Source organism: Juglans microcarpa x Juglans regia, chromosome 3S, assembly GCF_004785595.1.
Source record: "Juglans microcarpa x Juglans regia isolate MS1-56 chromosome 3S, Jm3101_v1.0, whole genome shotgun sequence".
Classification (NCBI taxonomy): domain Eukaryota; kingdom Viridiplantae; phylum Streptophyta; class Magnoliopsida; order Fagales; family Juglandaceae; genus Juglans; species Juglans microcarpa x Juglans regia.
In genome coordinates, this window is record NC_054599.1 from 21,667,897 (window position 1) to 21,690,108 (window position 22,212).

General features: G+C 34.0%; 4 protein-coding genes across 5 annotated transcripts; 2 read left to right on the forward strand and 2 right to left on the reverse strand.

Moving 5' to 3' along the window:
- Window positions 1-1,929: 1,929 nt before the first annotated feature.
- Window positions 1,930-3,083, reverse strand: LOC121257378. Its single transcript, XM_041158368.1, has one exon. It carries the CDS (start codon window positions 2,932-2,934, stop codon window positions 2,101-2,103), a length of 834 nt encoding a protein of 277 aa, XP_041014302.1. The 5' UTR covers window positions 2,935-3,083; the 3' UTR covers window positions 1,930-2,100.
- A 7,584-nt stretch (window positions 3,084-10,667) lies between these two features.
- LOC121257379 lies at window positions 10,668-12,083 on the reverse strand. 2 transcript variants are annotated; one of them, XM_041158370.1, is made up of 3 exons: window positions 11,959-12,083; window positions 11,100-11,776; window positions 10,668-11,013 (listed from the first exon to the last, which is right to left on the reverse strand). In XM_041158370.1, exons 2-3 carry the CDS (start codon window positions 11,727-11,729, stop codon window positions 10,801-10,803), a joined length of 843 nt encoding a protein of 280 aa, XP_041014304.1. In that variant the 5' UTR covers window positions 11,730-11,776; window positions 11,959-12,083; the 3' UTR covers window positions 10,668-10,800. The 2 variants fall into 2 exon arrangements, with proteins under 2 accessions (XP_041014304.1, XP_041014303.1); XM_041158369.1 differs by having other exon boundaries at window positions 11,100-12,013.
- Window positions 12,084-16,038: 3,955 nt separating this feature from the next.
- LOC121258791 (heavy metal-associated isoprenylated plant protein 8-like) lies at window positions 16,039-18,264 on the forward strand. The gene is made up of 6 exons (XM_041160330.1): window positions 16,039-16,047; window positions 16,177-16,285; window positions 16,471-16,646; window positions 16,814-16,901; window positions 17,013-17,298; window positions 18,192-18,264. Exons 1-6 carry the CDS (start codon window positions 16,039-16,041, stop codon window positions 18,262-18,264), a joined length of 741 nt encoding a protein of 246 aa, XP_041016264.1.
- Window positions 18,265-18,325: 61 nt separating this feature from the next.
- LOC121257381 lies at window positions 18,326-22,157 on the forward strand. Its single transcript, XM_041158371.1, has 4 exons — window positions 18,326-19,076; window positions 19,391-19,631; window positions 21,098-21,215; window positions 21,682-22,157. The coding sequence occupies exons 1-4, from the start codon at window positions 18,475-18,477 to the stop codon at window positions 21,771-21,773; spliced, it is 1,053 nt and encodes a 350-aa protein (XP_041014305.1). The 5' UTR covers window positions 18,326-18,474; the 3' UTR covers window positions 21,774-22,157.
- The last annotated feature ends 55 nt before the right edge of the window (window positions 22,158-22,212 follow it).

The following is a 22,212-nucleotide window of genomic DNA, read 5'->3' on the forward strand; positions in this document are numbered from 1 at the left end:
ATGTTGCCAAGTATCATTTGTATTTTCTGGAGTTTATGCTTCTAATTATAAGATAATTTCTATTTCAATTGCAAGAGAAATCTATCTTCACATCATTTAACAATACGTTAGAAATTTTTTAAATTTTGATACGCCTCAGATCCTACCATGCAATATATGGTAATATATAAAGATTAAAGGGGGAGTCTTCTACTCGACTTGCTTGCAAGTAAAAGTACTTCTTTTAAAAAAATTAAAATTTACATAAAAAAAGATCAATTTTTTAAACAAAACATCACACCATATTATTACCTGTATCTAGAGTTCCTCAAAATTTATTTTCACAACTATTCTCATTTCATCTCATGTCATTATTACATCTTTTTCAAATTCTTATACAAAATAAAATAAACAATTCAACTTTTTTATATTTTAAAATAAAAATAATATTAAAAAATATATTTTAATAACATTTTATTTAACTTTTTCAATTCATCTCATCTGTAAAAACAAAGATAAGTAAATTTATATCTCGTTTTTATACAAGAGATTTTCTATGGTGAAAAGAAAGTATGCACTTAGAATGGACTTTTGGTCATTGTCAGGTAGAAATTTTGAAAAATATAAAACCCGTTTAAATTCAGAAAATATTTCATCTCATCTCATCTCATTATTATAATTTTCTCAAATTCTCATACAAAATATTATAAATAATTAAAAATTTTCAAATACCAAAATAATAATTATATTAAAAATTAATATCTAACAATATTTTTTTCAATTTTCATTTAAAATAATCTCTATCTCATATCAAAATCCAATCCAGCAAATTCCGTAGAGGATTCAAGATGTAGAGGTTAATTTCAATCGGCTTGTAACAGCGACACTCCGTGTTGAAGTCAGGTACTTGGGTAATTGAATTGAATATTTCCTAGTCAAGGACAGAAAAGGCTGGCCAAACTTTTTACGACGAAGTTCGTTCTTTTTTACACCTAAACTCGATCGCCTCGCCTCCATCACGATGTTCAAAACCTTACCTTTCTGATTAAAAGCCATTCGCTCTTCATCACCAAATAATTTTTTTAAACAGTACCAAGTAGCAACGGCCAACACCAAAACTAAATTCAGTAGGGCCCCAATAATCCAGAAATGAATGCGACCCAGGAAATACAACCCCAAAGGACAATGTATCATCCCCCACGACCCCAGTCAGCAGGTGACTGCGTTACTATAAAGCACAGAAGTGGCAGGCCCAGCCCTCAAGTATTTATCCCTTTACAGACTAATTTTTTTAACTCTTTTATTGCATCCAACAATCCAAATCATAGAGTAGCTAGGGAAACATAATCTTACAGTTGTGTAGGCAACAAAGTTAAATTGCATGAGATTATCAGATTCATGAAGCAGAGCCAACAATAAAATCTCTGTATTTGTACAGGGAAATTTTGGGTTTTCAGGAGATTTATTGGTTGGACAATGTCCATTAAGTTAGGCTATTGCACCCAGAAACATAGGGTACCGAACCCAGATCAGTGATCTTCGGAAGAACAATAAAACTGGAATCCGAAGCAGTCCAGCCAAAAAAACTGGAATCAAAAGAGAGAGCATAGAAAATCGCATCCCATTGACATTGAGAAAAGGAGAACCGATTAAATGAAAGAGCAATGCGGTATTATAACATCCCAGTTAAAAATATCTGAACTGGTTGGCCCACTTCAGAAATGATCTTCACCAACACAAAAGCTTAGAAGTTCTTAATTAAGCAATAATCATTACTACCTCCCCATCACCCCAGAAAAAGGAAAAATATGAACACTTTCCAGTCATACCGCCGAGAAAAATTACTCCCACCGACCAATATATATGGCCCAGGCAACGCGAACCAACACAAAGGGCAGAGAAACTTAAAATGTTCTAAAATTAAAAATAATAAAAAATAATAATAAGGGATTCATTCAGACTTCACCATATCCACATTGGGATTTCGAGTACGAAACAAAACCCACCACCAAAATATATATTTCCATTTCCTTCTAAAATCTTTGCCTTTTGGGGGGCTCGAAAACTTGAACCACAATAGAAATTAACCAAAAATTAATACGAGGAATTGAAAATTTTGACCTACGCATTCGGACTCCAAAGGCTCCACAAACGAGAATTGAATATACACAGCACGTCCGGCAGCACCTTTCTGGCCAAACCCTTGTGGTTGTTGCTGTTGCCCGCAGCCCTCAATGCCGGTTCAGCCACCGAAGCCTCCTCGTCCTCGTACTTCTCTTCCATAACCTCTTCAACAGCTACCTCGTACTCTATATTCTTGTCCTTACCATTCCCTTCGACAACCCCGTCGACCTTGTCGGTCCAGCTCACCAAATCCACTTCCTTCTCCGGAGAAGTCACATAAAAACCACAGCTTTCCTCAATCTCCTGTGGCGTCGGAGTCTCCGAAACATCGGCCGACTTTTCTGGTGAGCGGTGGCTTGAAGGTTTCTCTCTGCGTTTACCTCTGCTGTTGACCTTCTTTGACTGCTCGCCTTGGGCCAAGTGGTCCTCGAAAGCCTCGATGGCCTGGTGGATGAGCTCGCGGTTGGGAGAGGAGTCCCACCTGAACCAGTAGCTAGTGTAGCAGTCGAAGCACTCGCAGTCGAACATCGGCGGTCTGTGGGAGCTGTTACTGTTCTTGGTGTTGTAGCTTCTGCTTGGGGATTTCTTGGGGGTTTTTTTCTTGGAATCTTGGACGATTGGAGACAAAGTAGTGGGTTTCAAGGAGGGGGTAATCATATAGGCCAGGACTTCACGGTCCTCCAGGGAGAGCACAGAGGCTAGAGCAAGAATGGCCGCCGGGAGGAGCTTCAACACGGCGGGAAAATCTCCATCAAAAGGGCAGCTAATCGCAGTCGACGTCGAAGAAGAAGAAGAAGGAGACGGGTATACTTTACCTTTCTTTATTTTCATCTTTGCTTATAGTTTAGGATGAGAGTGTAGATTTTGATGGGGCTCCGGAGTAAAGGAGATCAGAGAAATAGAGAGAGGGGGGCGTTGCACTTTGCAGTGATAGGGTTTTAATTTCACTTGATAGACAAGGCAGAAGCGGTACGTAGAGGTGACCGTTCGTTGCAGAGAACAGTTGCCCACACTCTGTTATCCGGTGCGCGTGTAGACACAGCGAGGAAGGAGTGCTCTAAACTTTCGAGAGAAAGGTTACGATTATTATCCCTTTTGTTATCTTATCTAATTATTATAATTTTTTTAAATTTTTATATAAAATAAAATAAATAATTTAATTTTTAAAAATCTTAAAATAAAATTAATATTAAAAATAGATATTTTAACAATTTTTATTTAATTTTTTAACTTTTATTTCATCTTATTTACAAAAACAAACGTTTAAATAATAAAAATAAGATGAGATAATTTTAGATAAAAATTAAAAATTGAATAAAATATTATTAAAATATTATTTTTAATATTATTATTATTTTAAAATTTTAAAAAATTGAATTGAAATTTAAAAAAATTAAATTATTTATTATATTTTACGTGGTAATTTAAAAAAATTATAATGATTAAATAAGATGAGTTGATTAAATTTCTCAATCCAAATGGGACCTAAAGTTAAAAATTAAATAACATATTATTATAATATTATTTTTTAATATTATTATTATTTTAATATTTAAAAAAATTAAATTTTTTATTATATTTTATATATAAATTTAAAATAATAAAATGAGATGAAATCGTTTTTATATCTAAACGAAATATGTGTTAGTAAGTAGACATTAACTTTCTTATTTTAAAAAAATATCTTTTAAGAATTGAAAGTAGAAAAAATGTTTTTGAAAATAATTTCAAAGAGTATTTCTTTCTACGTTTTAAATATAAAATAGGTATTGATTTGATCAATTAGTTTAAAAAGAATAAAATTAAAAAAATTAAAAAAAATAAAAATAAGTGTGATGTATAGTATATATAAATGATTAGTAACAAATTAGCAACACTTTAACATGTAAAATCTTCTCTCTCTTTTTTGGATATTTTCTTTTTAAAAGTAGCTTTACTTTTGAAACTAAATTAAAAGTGAATTTTGAAAATTTAAAAGCCACCTATATAGGTTGCGTGCCGATATTTTACGCTTATAATCTATTCTGAAGGAGTTTAGGTTGCGTTTGGATGTTGAAGTGAGTTGAGTTGAGTTGAGTTGAGATGATAAAATATTGTTAAAATATTATTTTTTAATATTATTATTATTTTAAAATTTAAAAAAGTTGAATTATTTATTATATTTTGTGTTAGAATTTAAAAAAATTGTAATGATAAATTGAGATGAACTGAGAGTAGTTATGAATCCAAACGAAGCTCTTTTACCGTGAATTTTACTTTTTTTGCAACGGAATTCACGAAATTTATATATTTTAAATTTGTATTTAGTATTATCATAGAAAAATTATTTTAAAAAATAAACAAATATGGAGAAAAATTATAGTAGCTTTTTCGTTTTTTTTTTTTGTTTTTTTTTTACATGTATTTTTTTAACACTTTTAAATATTTTTTTAAAGAAATAAAAAAATCACAATATTATTAAAAAAATACTTTCTTAATTACTAAATAATAAATAAAAAAAATTACAGCAAGAGCCTTCAGCGGTAACTCCCAACAGGAAGAGTAGGTTTTTCCTAAACTAAGAGAAGGTTTTGATAGTGAATTAAGATGAAAGTTGAATAAAATATTATTATAATATTATTTTTGTTTTAGGATTTAAAAATTTTAAATTTTTTATAATATTTTGTTTAAAAATTTAAAAATTTTATAATAATTAGATCAGATAAGATAAGTTAAGATAATTTTAGTATCCAAACAATGCTTAAGAATCTCATGTTAGATTATTTTCGTCCATTTTAGCTATAAATTATGTAAATTTGATCTTATGATTGACATATTGTTTAAGCATAATGTTTGAGATTTAGATTGCGTTTGAGTATTGACATGATTTTAGATGATTTGTGTTGATATGTGAATAGTAATGTTTTGTAAATTTAATTGGGACGTGATTGAATGTATAAAATATATTACGATATGTGTTTAAATGTATGAAACATGTTCAAAATATATTTTAATTTTTTATGAGAAATTAAAAAATAATAATAGGCCTCATTTGGTTTAACAAATCATCTCATCTCATCTAATTATTACAACTTTTTTAATATCTCACACAAAATACAATAAATAATTCAATTTTTTAAATCTCAAACTAAAATTATATTTTAACAATATTTTATTCAACTTTTAATTTTTATATCATTTCATCTTATTTGTGTAATTAAACAAGATCTAAATCTTATTTGTAATTAATTTGAGATAGTTTAGGTCCCGTTTAAATAATGAAAGTGTTTCATATCATATCATCATTATAATTTTTTCAAATTACTACACAAAATATAATAAACAATTTAGTTTTTTCAAATTTTAAAATGATAATTATATTAAAAAATAATATTCTAATATTATTTTACTTAACTTTTATCTTTTATCTCAACTCATATAATCTCAACTCACTATCTCATCTAATTCTTATATGATTTTGTATGTGTGATTGCATGTGATGCAAGTATTGTCTCAGCGAGTAAAAGTCTTATCAGCAATTTATTAGAGCATTTCCAATGGTTTCTGTATCCTATCTTTCAAAATATATCACCAAAACTCACTTTTTTTTTTCATTTTACATATTGATTTTTATAATAGGTCTCATATCAACTTATCTACTTTTTCTCTATATCATTTAAATATTATTTTTTAATATTTTTTATTTATTTCAAATATTTATTCTAACTACCAATAAATTTGCAATATTTCTTAATATACAATATTATATAATTATGCCATATTTCAAATTAATCCAAATTTAATTATATAATTATGTCATATTTGATATATGTATTTATGATAATCATATATTGTAGAGATTAGGGCTGTACAAATAATCGAGAAATCGACTTAGACCAACTCAGACCGATCGCCGGAGCTCAGAACCAGCTGAAACCGTTGGAGAACCGGTCGGCATGCGGCAGCAAATAGAGAAAATCGATATCGACTGGTTCGGCGTCAGTTCGAACCTAGTTCAAACCGCTAAACCGACCGACTACATAAACTAATTTTTTTTTATGTATATTATGTACTTAAAACGACGCCATTTCACTTAAGTCTAAGTGGAACAGCGTCGTTTTAAGCCTAAGTTGTGTTTTAAAAAAAACACAATTTAGACGACGGCGTTTGGTATTAAACCAAACGGCGTCGTTTAATTCAAAAAAACCAAACGGCGTCGTTTCAAACCAACTTCGTCTTTCTCCTCTCGTCTTCTTCCTCGCGTTCTTCTTTGTTCTCATCCTCTCTTTTTCTCTCTCTTCTCTGCAACACTCTCTCTCTCTACTCTCTCAGAGAAAGTTCGGTCTGGGAACCGATCGTGAACCGCCAAAGAAATGAAGCAATGGTTTCAGCCGGTGTTTCTCCCCTCTGTCAACCGGTTTCGACCAATTTTTTTCTCCACAAATTAACTTTAGGTCGGCGTCGGTTTAGCCCAAAAACCGAACGGAATGGGTTGGCTTTCACCCCTAATAGAGATAAGTGAGAAGGGATAAAACGGTGGATCATTTTCAATATAAAACCAGGTGAAAAAATGTGTAATAAGGAGAAGGGATTGGAATGAAATACTAATAAACAAAAGCAGATTGAAAAACGTATAAAAGAGAGAAAAAATAATTAAAAATATTTTAGAATTGTAAACCGTATTCTTTACATTTAAAAAATTAGTATAACAAAATGTAAAATAAAGAGCAAAATAAAAAATCTATGGAATTTCTTTATATTTTACGGAAAAATATTTTTTGTGGGCGCGTGGTGGTGTATAGCAACTCGGTTCAGGTGAGGAGGGGGCAAAGTCTACTGCCCTATTGCCCAGTGCTCTGTCTCTCTGTCTCTCTCAGCCTTTTGTATTTGCCCTTTTTTGGGACAAGTGCACAACCCTGGACAGTGATTGGGTTTAGGGATATTTCAAGGTTCCAAAGGGCAATACAGACTTTTCGAGATCGTGATTGATAAGGACAACCGACCAAAGTAATAGAGAGAGCGGTGTGTTTATTTGGGGAATCAATTTCTAGTCAAAAACAATACTTTAAAATATAGAACAATGATATGAATCAGCCGCTTCTCCGCACATTCAACGTTTTGTTTTATTTTGTTTTTTGTTTTTTTGTTTTTTTTCTCCTCAATACGGTATACTGCGATAACAGCGACTGATGTAAATAATTTTTTTAAAATATAACACAAGCTGTCCACAAATTACCTTTAATTTAGGATTTCTGTAAAGAACCAAAGACTCGAAGATTGAGGATAAATAATGTCGCGATAATTATGTGAACAAAAGTATTATTGTATTGGACAATAACGACAATGCAAAGACCTTGTGAAAGCTGCCATTCGTCTAAATTGAGAAAATCTATTTATAAAATTTTACTTTTTAATACATTCAACACAATTTTTTATATAGTTAAAAATAATTAATTTTTTAATTTTTTAAAAAAATTATAATAAATTTTAATTTTAATTTATGAGATCGAGAGCACTTTAGTAACTCCCTCCATTTTACCTTTTTGTTGGTTATTTACCATTCTAATTCGTTTGAGTGATTGTACAGGCTCTCAACTCCATCCTTTTGTTCTCCAAATTTTCAATAAAAAGTATGGTTAATAAAATAATAATAAGAAAAACTAGACAACAACCAAGCTCTTAAGACTCGAGAGAGGTTGATAGGCGATCAAAGAGACATATACAAAGAAGCCCACTTAACAGAAGGCAAGGATGCTCAAAACTAAGTAAAACACATCGTTTGACCAAGCCTCGTGGCAACACTAAGGTTGGATTTGGATAGACAGCTTATATAAGATGAGATGATATGTTTTGAATGGTAGTTAAATAAAATATTATTATAAAATATTTTTTAGTAGTGTATGCTCATGATATTCTTTGATGAAACATGATAGGATTACAACATTTTTACTACTTATTTACTATTCATTTTATATTTAATTTTTTTAATTTGTTATTTTACTTAATAGTTAAAGAAGTGACTAGAAGTAAAATTATATATTTTTTTAATTTGTTCTTAATGATTAAAAATATTAAACAAATATTTAAAAAAATAAAAAATTTAGAAAATTTATAAATAATAAATAAACAGTATTAGAATAATAACCCAAACCCTATCACTACCCTTCTTTGCTAATTTCTAATTAGCCTGAGGATTGGATAACGCTTGCGTTGTATCTAAACATCTTGCTATATAGGAAGTAAAATAAATTCTGAATCAAATGTCAATCAATTCAATACGGAGCTGTCAGCTGTGATCAAAGCACTTTTATGTATACTGACATCTTGCTACTTCCCAGAGTACTGCTATGGTCTCGAATTCGAGATCTAAAAAAATGTTTCGGAATCTAAAAAAAGGTTTCGAATAGTATAATTTTTTTTATATATATATTTTAATAATAATAAATATTTTTTTTAAAAAATAAAAAAATTCACAATATTATTAAAAATTATTTCTTAATCATTTGATAAACAAAAAAAAAAAAAATCTCATTCGAGACATTTTTTAAATCCCTAATTCGAGACTCAACGCATTTCTTCTACTTCTCAAGTTTCCAGTACCCACAGATATTTTTATTTATTTCTTTTTTTCTTTTTCCTTTTTAAGCTTCATAACTTTATCTTTTTTGTTTTTTGTTTTTTTTTTGAAAAAAAGAGAGCACATCGTGGGCTCTGCAGACGCCTCTGCTGTCAGCAGCGTTTACAAGCAATCACGTCACTTTCATAATATTTTTTACAATAATAATTTTATAAATTATATCTTTATTTATATTTTATGAGATGTGTTATTTAGATATCATTACTCTTTTTAATTGTAAATTTGTAATCATGATAAAGAAATTGACGACTCTGCTAATAAGCTCTGTAATTGGACAATGTTTTCTATCAAAGAGACATTCAGTTTTTACTTCATAATATTTAAGAATGACGAAAAGAAAAAAATACATTAATTACAAAATTGATATGCATATAACCTTGCGCAATCGACCGTCTGCAATAAAGCATTAGGAGTTTTACCACCATGTATATCCCTCAACAAAAACTTATTTACAATCGGTTGGAAAAATTCCGCGTAACCGGGCTCACTTTTTATAAAAAAAAAATTATTTTTTCTACTCTCTCTCTCTTTGTTTCGTTCAGCTCTATGACTCTTTATCTCTATCTGTTCTTCAAAAATCAAGTCGCATAAAACTAACGAAAAAAAGGAGAAAAACTGATGAGATAGAAATCTTCGAGACAACCCACAAAGCCGAAATCTTCCTACTCCCTTCAAAGTTGAAAGCTCTGCCTCTCCCTTCGATCCTCTGCCTACCCCATTTCGTAAGCCATTTCATTCCCAAGGCAAGCCACTAGCAGCGCTTCCTCTTCTCGCTGCTGCTCCAAGCCGTAGCATCCCAACCATCCCCTGTTTTCATAACTAAGAACAGAACAAGCTGAATAGGTACAAAACACTTTCCCTCATGTTGAAGCATCGGGCATCATGAGAGACTTCTGGTGCTCTTTATATATATATAAAGAGAAAATCGAACGGAAAATTCGTTTGAACCCAAAAGAGAGAAACATATATAGATTTGCATTCTTAAAACATTTATATATAACAATTGTTCTATAACAATAGTTCTGAAAGGTTCAAAGTATTCCATCATGAATTCTCCTGCTATTCCATTAGCTAATGATGGCTGGTTAGAGCCTCTGATCAAAATATACATATAAAGCAAAATATTTTGTAGTTGAAGTACTATATGGTATAACGTGCAAGGCACCACATGCATTCTCGTAAGTCAGCATTCTGAAAGGTTCAAAATATTGGAGTGCTTCTCATGTTGAAGCATCGGACATCATGAGAGACTTTTGGTGCGTCATTTCGTTATTACCGTCGCGCCTCTCATTCTCTCTCGGTGAGTGGTGAGTATGTCTCCTTCCCGTTTACCTCTAGACGCACGCACTTATGCAAAATCTTGAAGGAGATGAATCTCGCGGGAGAAGATGAAGCTCCAAACAAGATGAGATTTTCGGGACAAGACGAGTCGAAGACGAAGCTGGATTTAGTCGAAGACGAAACTCGGGAGGGAGAAGAAAACTCGAAGATCGATGCTCATATTCATTTCGGTTCCCGCTTTTTACATTTTTATTCCTCATTTTACTTTTCCTCCATTTTTCCTGCATATTACTCACACGATTTTTTTTTTTTTTTAAATTTTCAAATGTCACGTCAGTCGGTTCCCTGCCGGAACTGGAGTCATTTTACCTTGTTTTTTCTACTATGGAATGAATCTTGCTTTAAAAAAATATATATATAAAAAAAAAAAGAAAAAAAAAAAAAAAAAGAGCTCTGTAATCATCACGAGTCTTTACTGTCGTAGACATCAAAACTCGTGACAAGAACATAATCATACAAATTTGGAAAATAAGTGGAAAGATTCCTATCAAAAGCTAGAAGATGGAAATCTTATTTTTGAAACTTCAATTAACGCTGTTACAGAAAAGATGGCCCTGATTTTGCATTGGCCAGATGATTAAGAGATGATATTAAAAGAAGCTACATATGGCAAGCAGATCGAATGCTTAGATGCACTGGAAAGGGAATTAGCTAGCGCGCGTCTCTTTGATCTTCCCTTTCCAAAACAAAATTATGGTACCAAAACTATGGCACCAATTAACTAAGTACGTACAGAACTATTAATCAGCCTTCTTATCTGTTGTTTGGGATTTGTTGATGGCTGCAGATCGCTTCTCCTCCAGAGTCTTTGCATGAACCTCGTCTCTCTCCCTGAAATACTTCTCGAAAGCACCCGGAAGGAATTTAGGAATCAAGAATCCAAACAAATTGGTGGAGAAATACACCAGATTTGCAACTGCAAGGCTCCTCCCAAACCAAAACCAAGCAATGTCCTACGCCACGGTCGACACAACAAAATCAATCAGATTATCAACACAACCATGAAGCTATGAAAACTAGTCCGGTTGAGAGAATTTACCTTAAGTTGTGCATTTAGAGGCAGTGTTTGGTTGGTCCAGACGTCCTTTACCCAATCAGTGATCACAAAGATCCTCCGGGCTGTATACAGAAAAGGAACTAATGCCCTCACCGGTGGGGAGAATAAAGATAATCCACAAACAATGTTCTCAGTCAGTATCTGAAAAGAGAGCAAGAACAGGTGCGGCGTGGCTGACCGGACTGCATGGTCATCTCCCCTCGCAAACCCACCCAAGACGTACGCCAGCGGAAAGAACAGCCCTATTGTGGTTCCCAAAACCTCGTAGAACCTAAAAAACTTGCTTCCCATGAAAATTTCAGGCGACCCGGAGCTGGTACTGCCACGGGAAGGGAAGACCCAGCGTGAGAGTAGTAGAAGATAGGCTGAGGTGAATGCGGGGAAGACGAGATCGAGGAGTGGGACAAGACCACTAACTGAGAAAACAATGATGAATGCTACGAGTTGGAGTTCTATTACACGCAGTGATCCCAATATACCCCCCACGAACGACTGCTTCTGCTTCTTCTGGTTGTGGGGGAAGGGCTGTTTTTGGGGGGGTTTTGTGGCTGCACTTATGCTGGTTCCGTCAGGGTCTGTCCGAGGAGCCACTGCTAGAGATACACCCGACATTTCTTCCTTTGCTACTTGTGTTAGTGTTTCTTGCTTGATTGGGTTGGCTGCTTTTTGAGATTCAGATCTTCTTCGTGTTAGTGAAACCCGAAAAGGAAAAAAGAAGCAAGCTTCAATGGTGATTGGTGACCATGGTGATTTTTCAACTCACTCTTTCAGAATAACACACAATAAAACCAAATGAAAAGATAATAGAAAGAAAAAGAAAAGACAAACGTACAAATCTTACCGATAATAGGAGCGAGAGCATAAGTGATTCACTAAAAAACCGAGTCCTCCGAACCAAAAGACGAGAAGAAAGGGTCATGGAGGAGGATTTGTGCAACCACGAAGAGCGGGTGTCTACAACGCCGTGAAGACACGTGGGTGAGAATTCCACGTGGAGAAATCCCTGTCCAACATGTGCCAACGCTGGTAGTTTTGGGTTTATCACCTTCTCTTTTGATGACACGTTTTGATGTATGAAATCGAATAATCAAGTTTTATCACGGTGGATATTGTTGGACACGTCATTAAACATTGTGGGCTGGGTTAGCCCAGGCCTAAAGGGCAAAGGCAATCTGTTGTGTGTATCTGGGCTTTTACCTGACTTGGAGTCCAACAATAACTGAGGTGATCGGTCTACATGAGAAATCTTCCCATTCTGCCATTTGTAATTTTCTTTATCACTACTTGCACTCTCAATCTGAGTCTTGATGGAACCAGAGAATCATAACAATAAATATTAAAATTAATTCCAATAATGATACGAATCACGCATGCATGCAGCTTGAAGTAGTGGATTTGATCTGAAAATCAAGTTCAACCGCCGGCCCTATCATTTATTCCTTCTTTGACATGGATTAACGAGTACTGTAACTCCTGGATAAGATTCTTTGCGCATGCTTTACTAATAAATTGAATTTATAGGCCAGCTAGGCTTACCAATTATACATATATAAGCGTGATATTAATTGATTCTTCTCAGCCCAAATTGATTTATTGCTCTGCAGTAAAATGCTGTAAATAGAGGTATTAACTTTGGCTCACCTGACCATGATGATCAATGCGCGCGCATGATCTTGCCATCATATCGATTGCATGCATGCATGTTTCTCAATTTTAATGCTATCGCCTATCAAGGGTACGTACGTACTTCGTTGTAATTTTCCTTTTCTTTTTTCTCCCTTATTTTTCCGAGAGAATTAAACGGCATATATATATATATATATATATATATATATATATATGTATCTATATTCCGCAACCAGAGATAGAAAGGACGAAAGATCCAAGTGAAATACGCACAAAAGTAGGTCTTGTAGATTACGCGCGCCAAGTGAAGTGAAGGCCATCAAATTGAAGTATGGAATCCCTAAAGAAGCTTGGAACAAAATGTAGTGGCGCATTTGTATCCGGCCTGGAGTTCTCCAAGAAAGCCAAGCGTCCCTCGCAAGAAGCATTAGAACAAAATGTATGTTGAATGCATGACAAGGTTAAAGTGCATGCTGCCGCGCGCATGCATGCTGGAGATTTTATGATATATTTTCAACTTGCATGCAAACATAATTTGGTGTTTGCCACTATAAGAAAAATGAGTTTTTGTAGCTATTTAATTCGGCGAAAAGACTATTTATGACCAAAACAGACTCATTTTGACTGTAAATAATCATTTCGCTAGAATTAACTGGTCACAAATAAACAATTTTCTTGTAGTGCTATAATTGCTTTTGGTAATTCATCGCTTTATAATTAATTTTCAACATCAGCGCACTTCATGATCATCTTGTTTCAGGGAATCAGAGTGGAGATATTGTTCAATGTTAATTGCAACAAGTGCGAGAAAGAATTCAGGAAATGCTGCGAGTCTATGCCAGGTATATTGAGTTTCCTAAAAACCAGCCTTTTCTGATCATCTATATATCCATTCCAAGAGAATATATATATATATATAGAGAGAGATTTCGATGAATCTCATAATTTGCTTGACATGAATTCCTAGGAGTTTCTGAAGTACATATTAATGATCAGTACGTCCGTTCAATATATGGGACGGAAAGCACAAAATTAGCAACTGTGACTGGTGTGTTTGACTCGGAAAAACTCGTCCGCCGGATATGGAAAAAGTGTTCAAAAAAGGTTGAAATTTCTAAGCAAGAAAAGATTGGAGGAGGAGGAGGTAATATTGGATCAGGAGCAGATAATCTGCTAGATGGAGAAGGCCGTAATGAACAAGATCAAGAAGAGGCGGGGGAGGAGCTGGAGATCAAGGAGGGTCATGATCACTAGTAAGTGGTTGGATAGATAGAGAGTCGAGCAAGCAATCAAAATGGGGGGAGGGGAAAATTGCAAGGGAATTAAAAAAACTTTTCCGTGTACTGTTCACCAAAGATGTTTAGTTTATAAAGAGATCTCATAAGAGTATCCGCATGTTCAAGCCAATTGGATTTTCATCTAATTTTAATTTAAAAAAAATGTTTGGTTTATAAAGAGATCTCATTCATAAATTAATATGACTTGCTGTGATATATCAAATTATAAAATTTATTTTACTGTAAAAAAGATCTAACAACATAATTAGTTAATTTATGAAGTAGTAATTTGTTTTGTGGATCTATTTAACCTATCACTTCTCTTTTCAAATAGCTATTTACTTCTTTTTTCATCCCTATAAAGTGGAATATTAACAGTAATTCCCATATAAAGCAGCAGCAAAAATAATAAAGATTAATCATAGAAATCCATCTGAAATTTTGGGAAATCATTTGTGACATTCACTCAATGCAAAACTGTCAAAATAATAGGCATGCTTAGATCATGATCATCATGAGGTGCAAAAAAGCTGTCAAAATTCACATATATTTAGTCAACATTAATTTACAATGTGTATCCCTGTCCAATCCGACTAAGTCATAAATATTTATTGATCTCTAAATAAGGAGATTTATTGATCATAAAAATTTGTAATTTAAGAGGGTTATAAATATATATACCAATAATTAGCCCAACCATTAATAATTAGTACTATTCAGGAGAGGACCAACGTCAAGATGGCAACCGCCTGCATGGTCGACAAAGACATAATGAAAAAAATAGGACTTTGACCCTTAATTAAATATGGTATCTCATTTACAAGCGCATGCAATTACTAAAAGGAAAATTGATATATGAGAAATATTTTATTCACAAAGTGATTATATAGTGCAAGATATGAACAAATTGCAAAGTTGGAAATTTAGTTTTGCTAACGCGCTAGCTAGGCTATGTGGCGTTAACCGAACATAGCAAGGCTCTTTATTTATGAAAAAATCTTCTTGCAAGCGAGTTTGCGCATTAATTCGTGCACCGATATTGACATATAAAACATCTGTTTAACAAAATGGTACGAATTGAAGACGGAAATGATTTTCGCGAGATATATAACCTTCTTATTCTCTCAAAAAAAATTTCTTTTGTTTTTTTTTTTCAATAAAAAAGGTTATGTAAGCATCGGTATACGATTTGGTGCGCGAACTCGCTTGTACTTGGCAAGACTCTTTATTTTTCTAGTAAATTTATAGACAAAGTTTTGTAAATAGCAATGCTTTAAATTCCTTCTGAATTAGTCTTTTATCTCAAGATCAAGAGAAAATAGAGACAGACAGGTCATTGGCTCCGAGGACATGAGTTTTGGGATGTTAAAATCAATTAATGTCCCATAATTAGTTTGGAATTTAGCTCCATAATTGGAAATACGTACGTTAATTTATAAAAAGATTAAGAATTTAAACCTTTAGCATGTAATGGACCATCTAATTGGTTAGCTATATACTAACACAGATAGGCTAGGTCAAGATGTCAGCCAACGCGTAATCACAGAATCTATGCGTTATGAGATATAGACGTATAAAGTAATATGCAGTAGTATGGATGGATTTAAATCATATATATAAATATATATATATATATAAGTATGTATGGATTTAGATCCCCATCTAAAATATGAGAGATAGACGTATAAAGTAAGTTCTATAATATTTATTAAGCATTTAATACTGTTTAAATATAACTATAAATATTGTTTTGAAGTTTCTCTTTTGTGCCTCTATTTCTTCCGCTTTAGGCCCTAGAATTGAACTACTGGGGATAAGCTAATTGAGTATATCTGATAATATATAAACACCCTTGATTGACCCCTATTTATGCATGATTTCATTCCTCTTCCACATAGATTGGGAATCTGTCATCAGTTAGAGAGGGAGAGAGAGTCTTATTTAAATGTCGTTTTGAGGTGATCCTCCCTGTAAACTTGGCCATTGTCATCAGCCCAACCTGACCTAGAAGACAAGCAATGGACAACGTAGTACTACCACTGAAACCACAAACAATTGTTTCCGTTCTAGTCAATTTAAGTCGTCCTTGCAACAGATACTCTTAACCCAGTATTATTGTATGGCGTTTGAATCTTAATTTGTTTCTTTTTGGGTAGGGATCAAATGCACCCAACACTCACTGCGACGATATTATTGTATTGAAAGCATACATGCATTGCGACGGATGCTGTAGAAAAGTCTTCAAGTGCTTGAAATGTCTTGAAGGTAAGGTAACGTTTCACGGAAATACTTTATTTTTTCAATAGTACTTTGTGTCATTTTTCCAGTATATATATATATATATATATATATATATATATATATATATATATATATATATATCTTTGTTGATTTAAAATATTGTTGAGAGCAAAAGGATGCAGTACTACATGATGTGATTGATTAATTAGGTGTGGAGGATGTGGTGATCGATATTGCAAATCACCTGGTGGTAGTGAAGGGCAAGAAAGCCGATCCATTAAAGGTTTTAAAAAGACTTCAGAAGAAGTATAGCAGAAACGCTGAGCTGATTTCTCCAAAATTTCATAATACTGAAGTTAGAAAAGAACCGGAAAAGAAAAAAGAGGTGGGTCGATCGATCACATTTATAATATGCATGCATGCATGCATGGTACCAAATTAAGACAGCTTTCTAGATCTTCTTGATCAACATCTCTTGTACGTACGTTAATCAGGATCACTAATTTGTAATTGCTAAGTAATTAGTGTCCTTTTTCTTATAAATCTATGCAGGTTGAAGTGAAGATTGTGGTGCTCAAAATGTTCATGCATTGCGAAGGTTGTGTCAATGATGTCAAGAAGAATATAGAGAGAATGACAGGTAAGTACGTACGTACGTAAAATCAGTACTCTATACATAGAAGTTGGGATTTTTATGGATGGAATATATATTTCAAGCTAAAACATTTATTTATTTTTGTTTAATAATTAGGGATTCTAAGTGTGGAACCCAATATGGAAGCCTCGCAAGTGACTGTGAGGGGAGCATTCGAAGTAGCGAAACTTGTTGAAGATATCAAGAAGCGACTAGGGAAGCATGTAGAGATTGTTGAACATGAAGAGGAAGCTGCTGCGGAGGGTGGCAACCAAGAGGGCATAGATCAATTAGGGGAATATTATATTTTCCAATATCCTCCCCAATATTGCTTAATGCATTGTGCTCATCATGATCTGACTCAAATGTTTAATGATGAAAATGTTTTTTCATGCTCGATAATGTAAGATCATGTAGATAGAATATACAGGTAATTTGAGTCAATAGAAAATAATAATAATAATAATTAACTTAAGATATATTTTATCATGTATTTTGTTTTCCCCCCCACAATTTTGCAAGAATTATATGATCCCCCTCTCTTTCTATCAATAAATATTATTAATTTGGTCATGACAAATTGTAATTTATTATATCCCAAAAATAAATCATAATTAAGGAAGAAAAATATATGGGAAAACGTCTAAATTAATTACTGTAACCTCCGATGTATCCATGGGTTTGTAATCTCTACATTGATTATTACGGACTACAATTTTAGAGGCAGTACGACGTCGTGTCTAACTGTCTGTGATGAGACCAGCGCCGGCCCTTGTTCGGAGGTAAACACGCGCCGCACGAGGGGGGGTGTCTTGGGCCTGATATGTCTTGATAAGTTGACATTATATAATTGGTTACTGTTGAGACTGGTGTAACGTTTAGACGGGACATAAATATTACTATTTATTGATTTATAAACTGAAATTTCGATATAAAGTTTAAAATACCAAAATTAGAAATAATAATAAAAAATTGAAATTATATTTTGAATAGTTATATCGTTTTATTACTGGTTTAATAAATAAATTCATTTAAACTTAAATTAATCAAATCAATTTCAAACGAACTTGCAGAATAATTTTGTAGATCAGATATTATATATATATGTGAAAATTTATATATAATATTATAATAATGTGAAATTATCGATCAATTTTTAAATTCTTTAAATAAAAAATAATTCAATGAAATAAAAGTGACATACTTTATACATAAAAAATGAAGATATGATATGTAAAATTAACGTTGGTTATATCTTTAATTTTATTTTTATTGAATTTGGTTGTTTTGGCTCAGATTTGCTGGTAAAGGTCCACGGGCTCCACACGCTCCTAGTCCTAGAGAAGCTAAACGCTCCACCGGATCTTGACACGTGTCTATATTCTCCCTCTTCGTACATCTATCCGTTAACCCCCCTCTCTCTCTCTCTCTTCTGCAACTCCTCTCTCTCTCTTCCGTGGTTTTTCTCTCTCCGTCGAAGAAGAGAGTAGAAAAAATAAATTTAAAAAAAATAGAGAAAAGATTTAGAGAAAGAAAAAGAAAAAAAGGCAAAAAAAAAAAAGGACGATAGAAGTGAGCAATGGGTGGGAAACTGCTGTGTGATTCGACGACCGTTGCGGAGACATTTCAAACCTCTTCACCGACCGTTCCTTGGAGGGACCCTAAGTCAGCGCCAGCTGCTCTAGATGCAATTGAGGCCGTAGATCTCGTTGACCAAACCACCACCACCGCTTGGGACGACGTTCATGGGCTGGAGGAACAACAGAGGCGCCACCTACAACGGCTGCACGCGAAGGGGATCCTTTGGAAGCACCCAGCTGACGACTCGTCGTCCTCCGTTTCCGTGGTCTTCCGGCTTTCGCACGGCGGGGAGGTCTCGGCCGACGGTAACTGTCTTTTCACGGCGTCGCAGAAGGCCATGGCCGGGTCAGGAACTGCGCGTGGGTTCGACGCGAGGGAGCTGCGGAGGAAAACGGTTAGGCGTTTCCTGGAGGACTTTGGATCGGTGGGAGCGGAGAAGAGAGAGGCCATCGAAGAGGCGATCAAGCACATGTACGCGCCCGATCTGAAGAACGGGTGGGGGATCCACGTGGTGCAGGAGATTAAGTTATTGGCCAAGAAATCGGATCGCCTGGCTTTGGATTCGGCCATCGACGAGCTCCTTCAGCTCGGCGTGCAAAGGTGTTTCTTTCTCCTTAGATCTATTTGTTTCCGTAACACATTGTTAGATCTGATCGTTTCTGCCGAGGCAGATGTTGGTTCAGAACTTTTTAGCCATTTAATGGTTCTTAGTCTTAGATCTCTTTCTTTCTTTCTTTCTTTCTTTCTTTTTTGAGATCTAATTGGTCTCTTTTTCAATGCAATTAAAAGAACGATATTTGTGGTGTAGTTTTTTGTATATCAGTTGAAGTGAGGATGTTGCTGCGGATTTTTATGGCGTGTATGTTACTTTGTTTTATTTTTTTGTGAATGGGTTTTACTTTTTCTTATTGAAGAGAAATGGCGGCGGAGTCTATTTACAAAGAGAGATGTATTCCGGTGAATGATGGTCCGAGTTGGGCCAAATACATGTCGATCTCTGGTTCATCTGATGATGAATATGATATCATCACATTGCAGTGTACCGAGGAGGGTTTATTATCTGTAGATGAGAATAGGGAAGGTCATGCTGCAGCTTTTGGAGATGATATAGCAATAGAGTGCCTTGCAACGGAGTTCAAGCGGGAGATATACGTGGTAAGGAATAAACATTTGGTTCTTACATTGATTCTGTCTTGCTTTGTTGCAATTTGAGCTTTTGATTGTTATTTTTCAATTTGATTAGAAATACTCAAATTTGATTATTGCTATACTTAATAATACTATGATTTCGTATGATATCTCACAGTTGTAAATGTTTATTTTGGAGGAATAAATAATATATATGATTGAAACTCTGGTTATTGTAATGAATGTGTAAATTCCGGTAGTTTTGCAAACCCGATTGCCTTTAGAAGTTGATAGTTTTGTGATATGTTCCGTTATGGTTTTTTCTTAAAATAATTAGATGTTTAGGTAGCAGTTTTCATAATTTCATTGGGTTGAAAATTTGAGTGCTTAATGTGAAAAAATAGTGCAATGTGTACTTGCCTTCAGACAGACAGCCTTTGTCAATAAGAATTAGGTGTCGTTTGGATAGTGAGTTGAGATGAAAGATGAAAGTTGAATAAAATATTATTAGAATATTATTTTTTAATATTATTATTGTTTTGGAATTTAAAAAAGTTAAATTTTTTATTATATTTTGTGTGAAAATTTGAGAAAATTGTAATAATGAGATGAGATGAGATGAAACACTTTCATTATCAAAACGGAGCGAGTGTTATGTTTGGATGAGGGATTTTTAGGTAGGACTTACTACCTGTGACTTGGGGGGCCATTATCTGGGTAAAAAAGAAATTACTTTGAAAATTTCAAGGAATTTTGAACTTAGGATTGAAAATTAAAATTTCAAATTCTGTATAGAACGTATAATTGTACAAATAGTACAAACATTACCTTTCTCAGAGTATATGCAATTACGCCACACTGCCACCACTGCCGTAATAGAAACACCCCGCCACCACCTTTGCCACAATTATCTTATCACTAGCGAGTCATTGCCAGTAGCTAGTATAATTTAATTTGTTACTGTAGCGTAGTCATCTCTGAGAAGTTATCAAATTGTTCATACAAACACAAGTTATTGGAATTTTTAAAGTGGGGTGTGTTTTGTTCAGCTTGTCTTATAGAAGTTTCATTTGAAGTGCCTTATGGAAGGAATGAAATAATCGGAATTTTGAAGATAGGGAGCACTCACTGGAGAAGATTAGATTGTTCTTTGTTAGTACTTTATTCCTATAGGCTAAAGCTGTTGATTTCAATGGCCTCGAGTTTTATGATTTTCTTGTTTCTATTTCTTCCTCTTAAATAGGTGTTACCTCTTGTATACTCCCTCTATACTCAGGCATAGCCCATTCTTATTAATATAATCTTTTACTTATAAAAAAATGCCCGGTACTGGTCAGCTGGGCATATTATTTTTATATGGGTACAATTAATTCTCAATTAATAAAGGTGATCAAGTAAAATGTATCTTCTTTTACTGTGTACGTGTATAATATTAGATGTACCATAAGAATCATCAATCATTTAGTTTCCTTGTATTAATTCATTTTTTACAGGTGCAAGCACATGGATCTGACGCAATGGTTGAGGAGGAAAATTGTGTTTTCTTCCTCCCACATCGTCCAAGGAGTCAGATTTGTGAACCTCCCTTATTCCTTTTCATGAAAGGAACAGGTAAGGGAGCTATCATTGTGATATATTCCCTTACTGTTTGTATAAATGCATTTGGATGGCAATTGGTTTTCATTCAGTCATGAATCCTAGAAAATCCTAATTCCTATAGGCTATAATCCCTTTGGGAACAGATTTAGATCCCCTAGGATTCCTATCCAAACTCTAGGGTTTAAGAGTGGAAGAAGATAGACATATAAATAAAGTGGGCCCTACAAGATTTATTGAGCATATGGTGCTGCCCAAGAAATCCAATCGGACAGCTATAAATACTCTAGGGTCCGCTTCATGTATGTCTCTCTCCAGCTCTCAATCGGGATCCAAATTCAACCAACACGATATAAAGTTATTATTCTGTCATGAGTGTACCATTTCTTTTTCTTTTTTTTTTCTTTTGGTTTGGCTATTTCTTCCACTGCATCTGTTTAATCCCAAGCTAGCCATTTAGTTGCAGCATTTTGATTTACAGGTTGGTGTGGTGCTGGAGCTGATCACTATGAGCCCCTGATTGCCCATCCTTCTACTTATGCTTCCCAGGAGAAGGTTGCACTGGTCCTTTGAGGATATTAGTTCTACAATTTTGTGGCCTAGAGGTTGAATAGACTAGGTGTTCCATTGATTTTTTCCATTAATGTTTTACATGCAATCTAGTTCTCCTGATCCCTTTCTGGGTGGCAAGGAGAAAATCATTGCACAGAATTCATTCTTTTGTTAGCAGTTGCTAGAATCAGCTGTCTTTGACTCTAACCAGCAGGTCTTATGGCTGCAATTGAGCAAACCAAAGTAATGTTTTTTTGCCGGCTTTTTTGTAGTTGTGGTGGAGTTGTCTGAGTGCTTGTATGGTCTAGGTTCTATTTTGTCCAAGATGGAATGGTGCCTTTGTGTTGTATCTTATGGCTTATGCTGGGTTTTATCGTTTCAATGATAAGAAGTGACTTCTGTTCTTGTCATCTCTTCATTTACATTGATTGACCGACGAAGAACCGATCCATTTATAGCA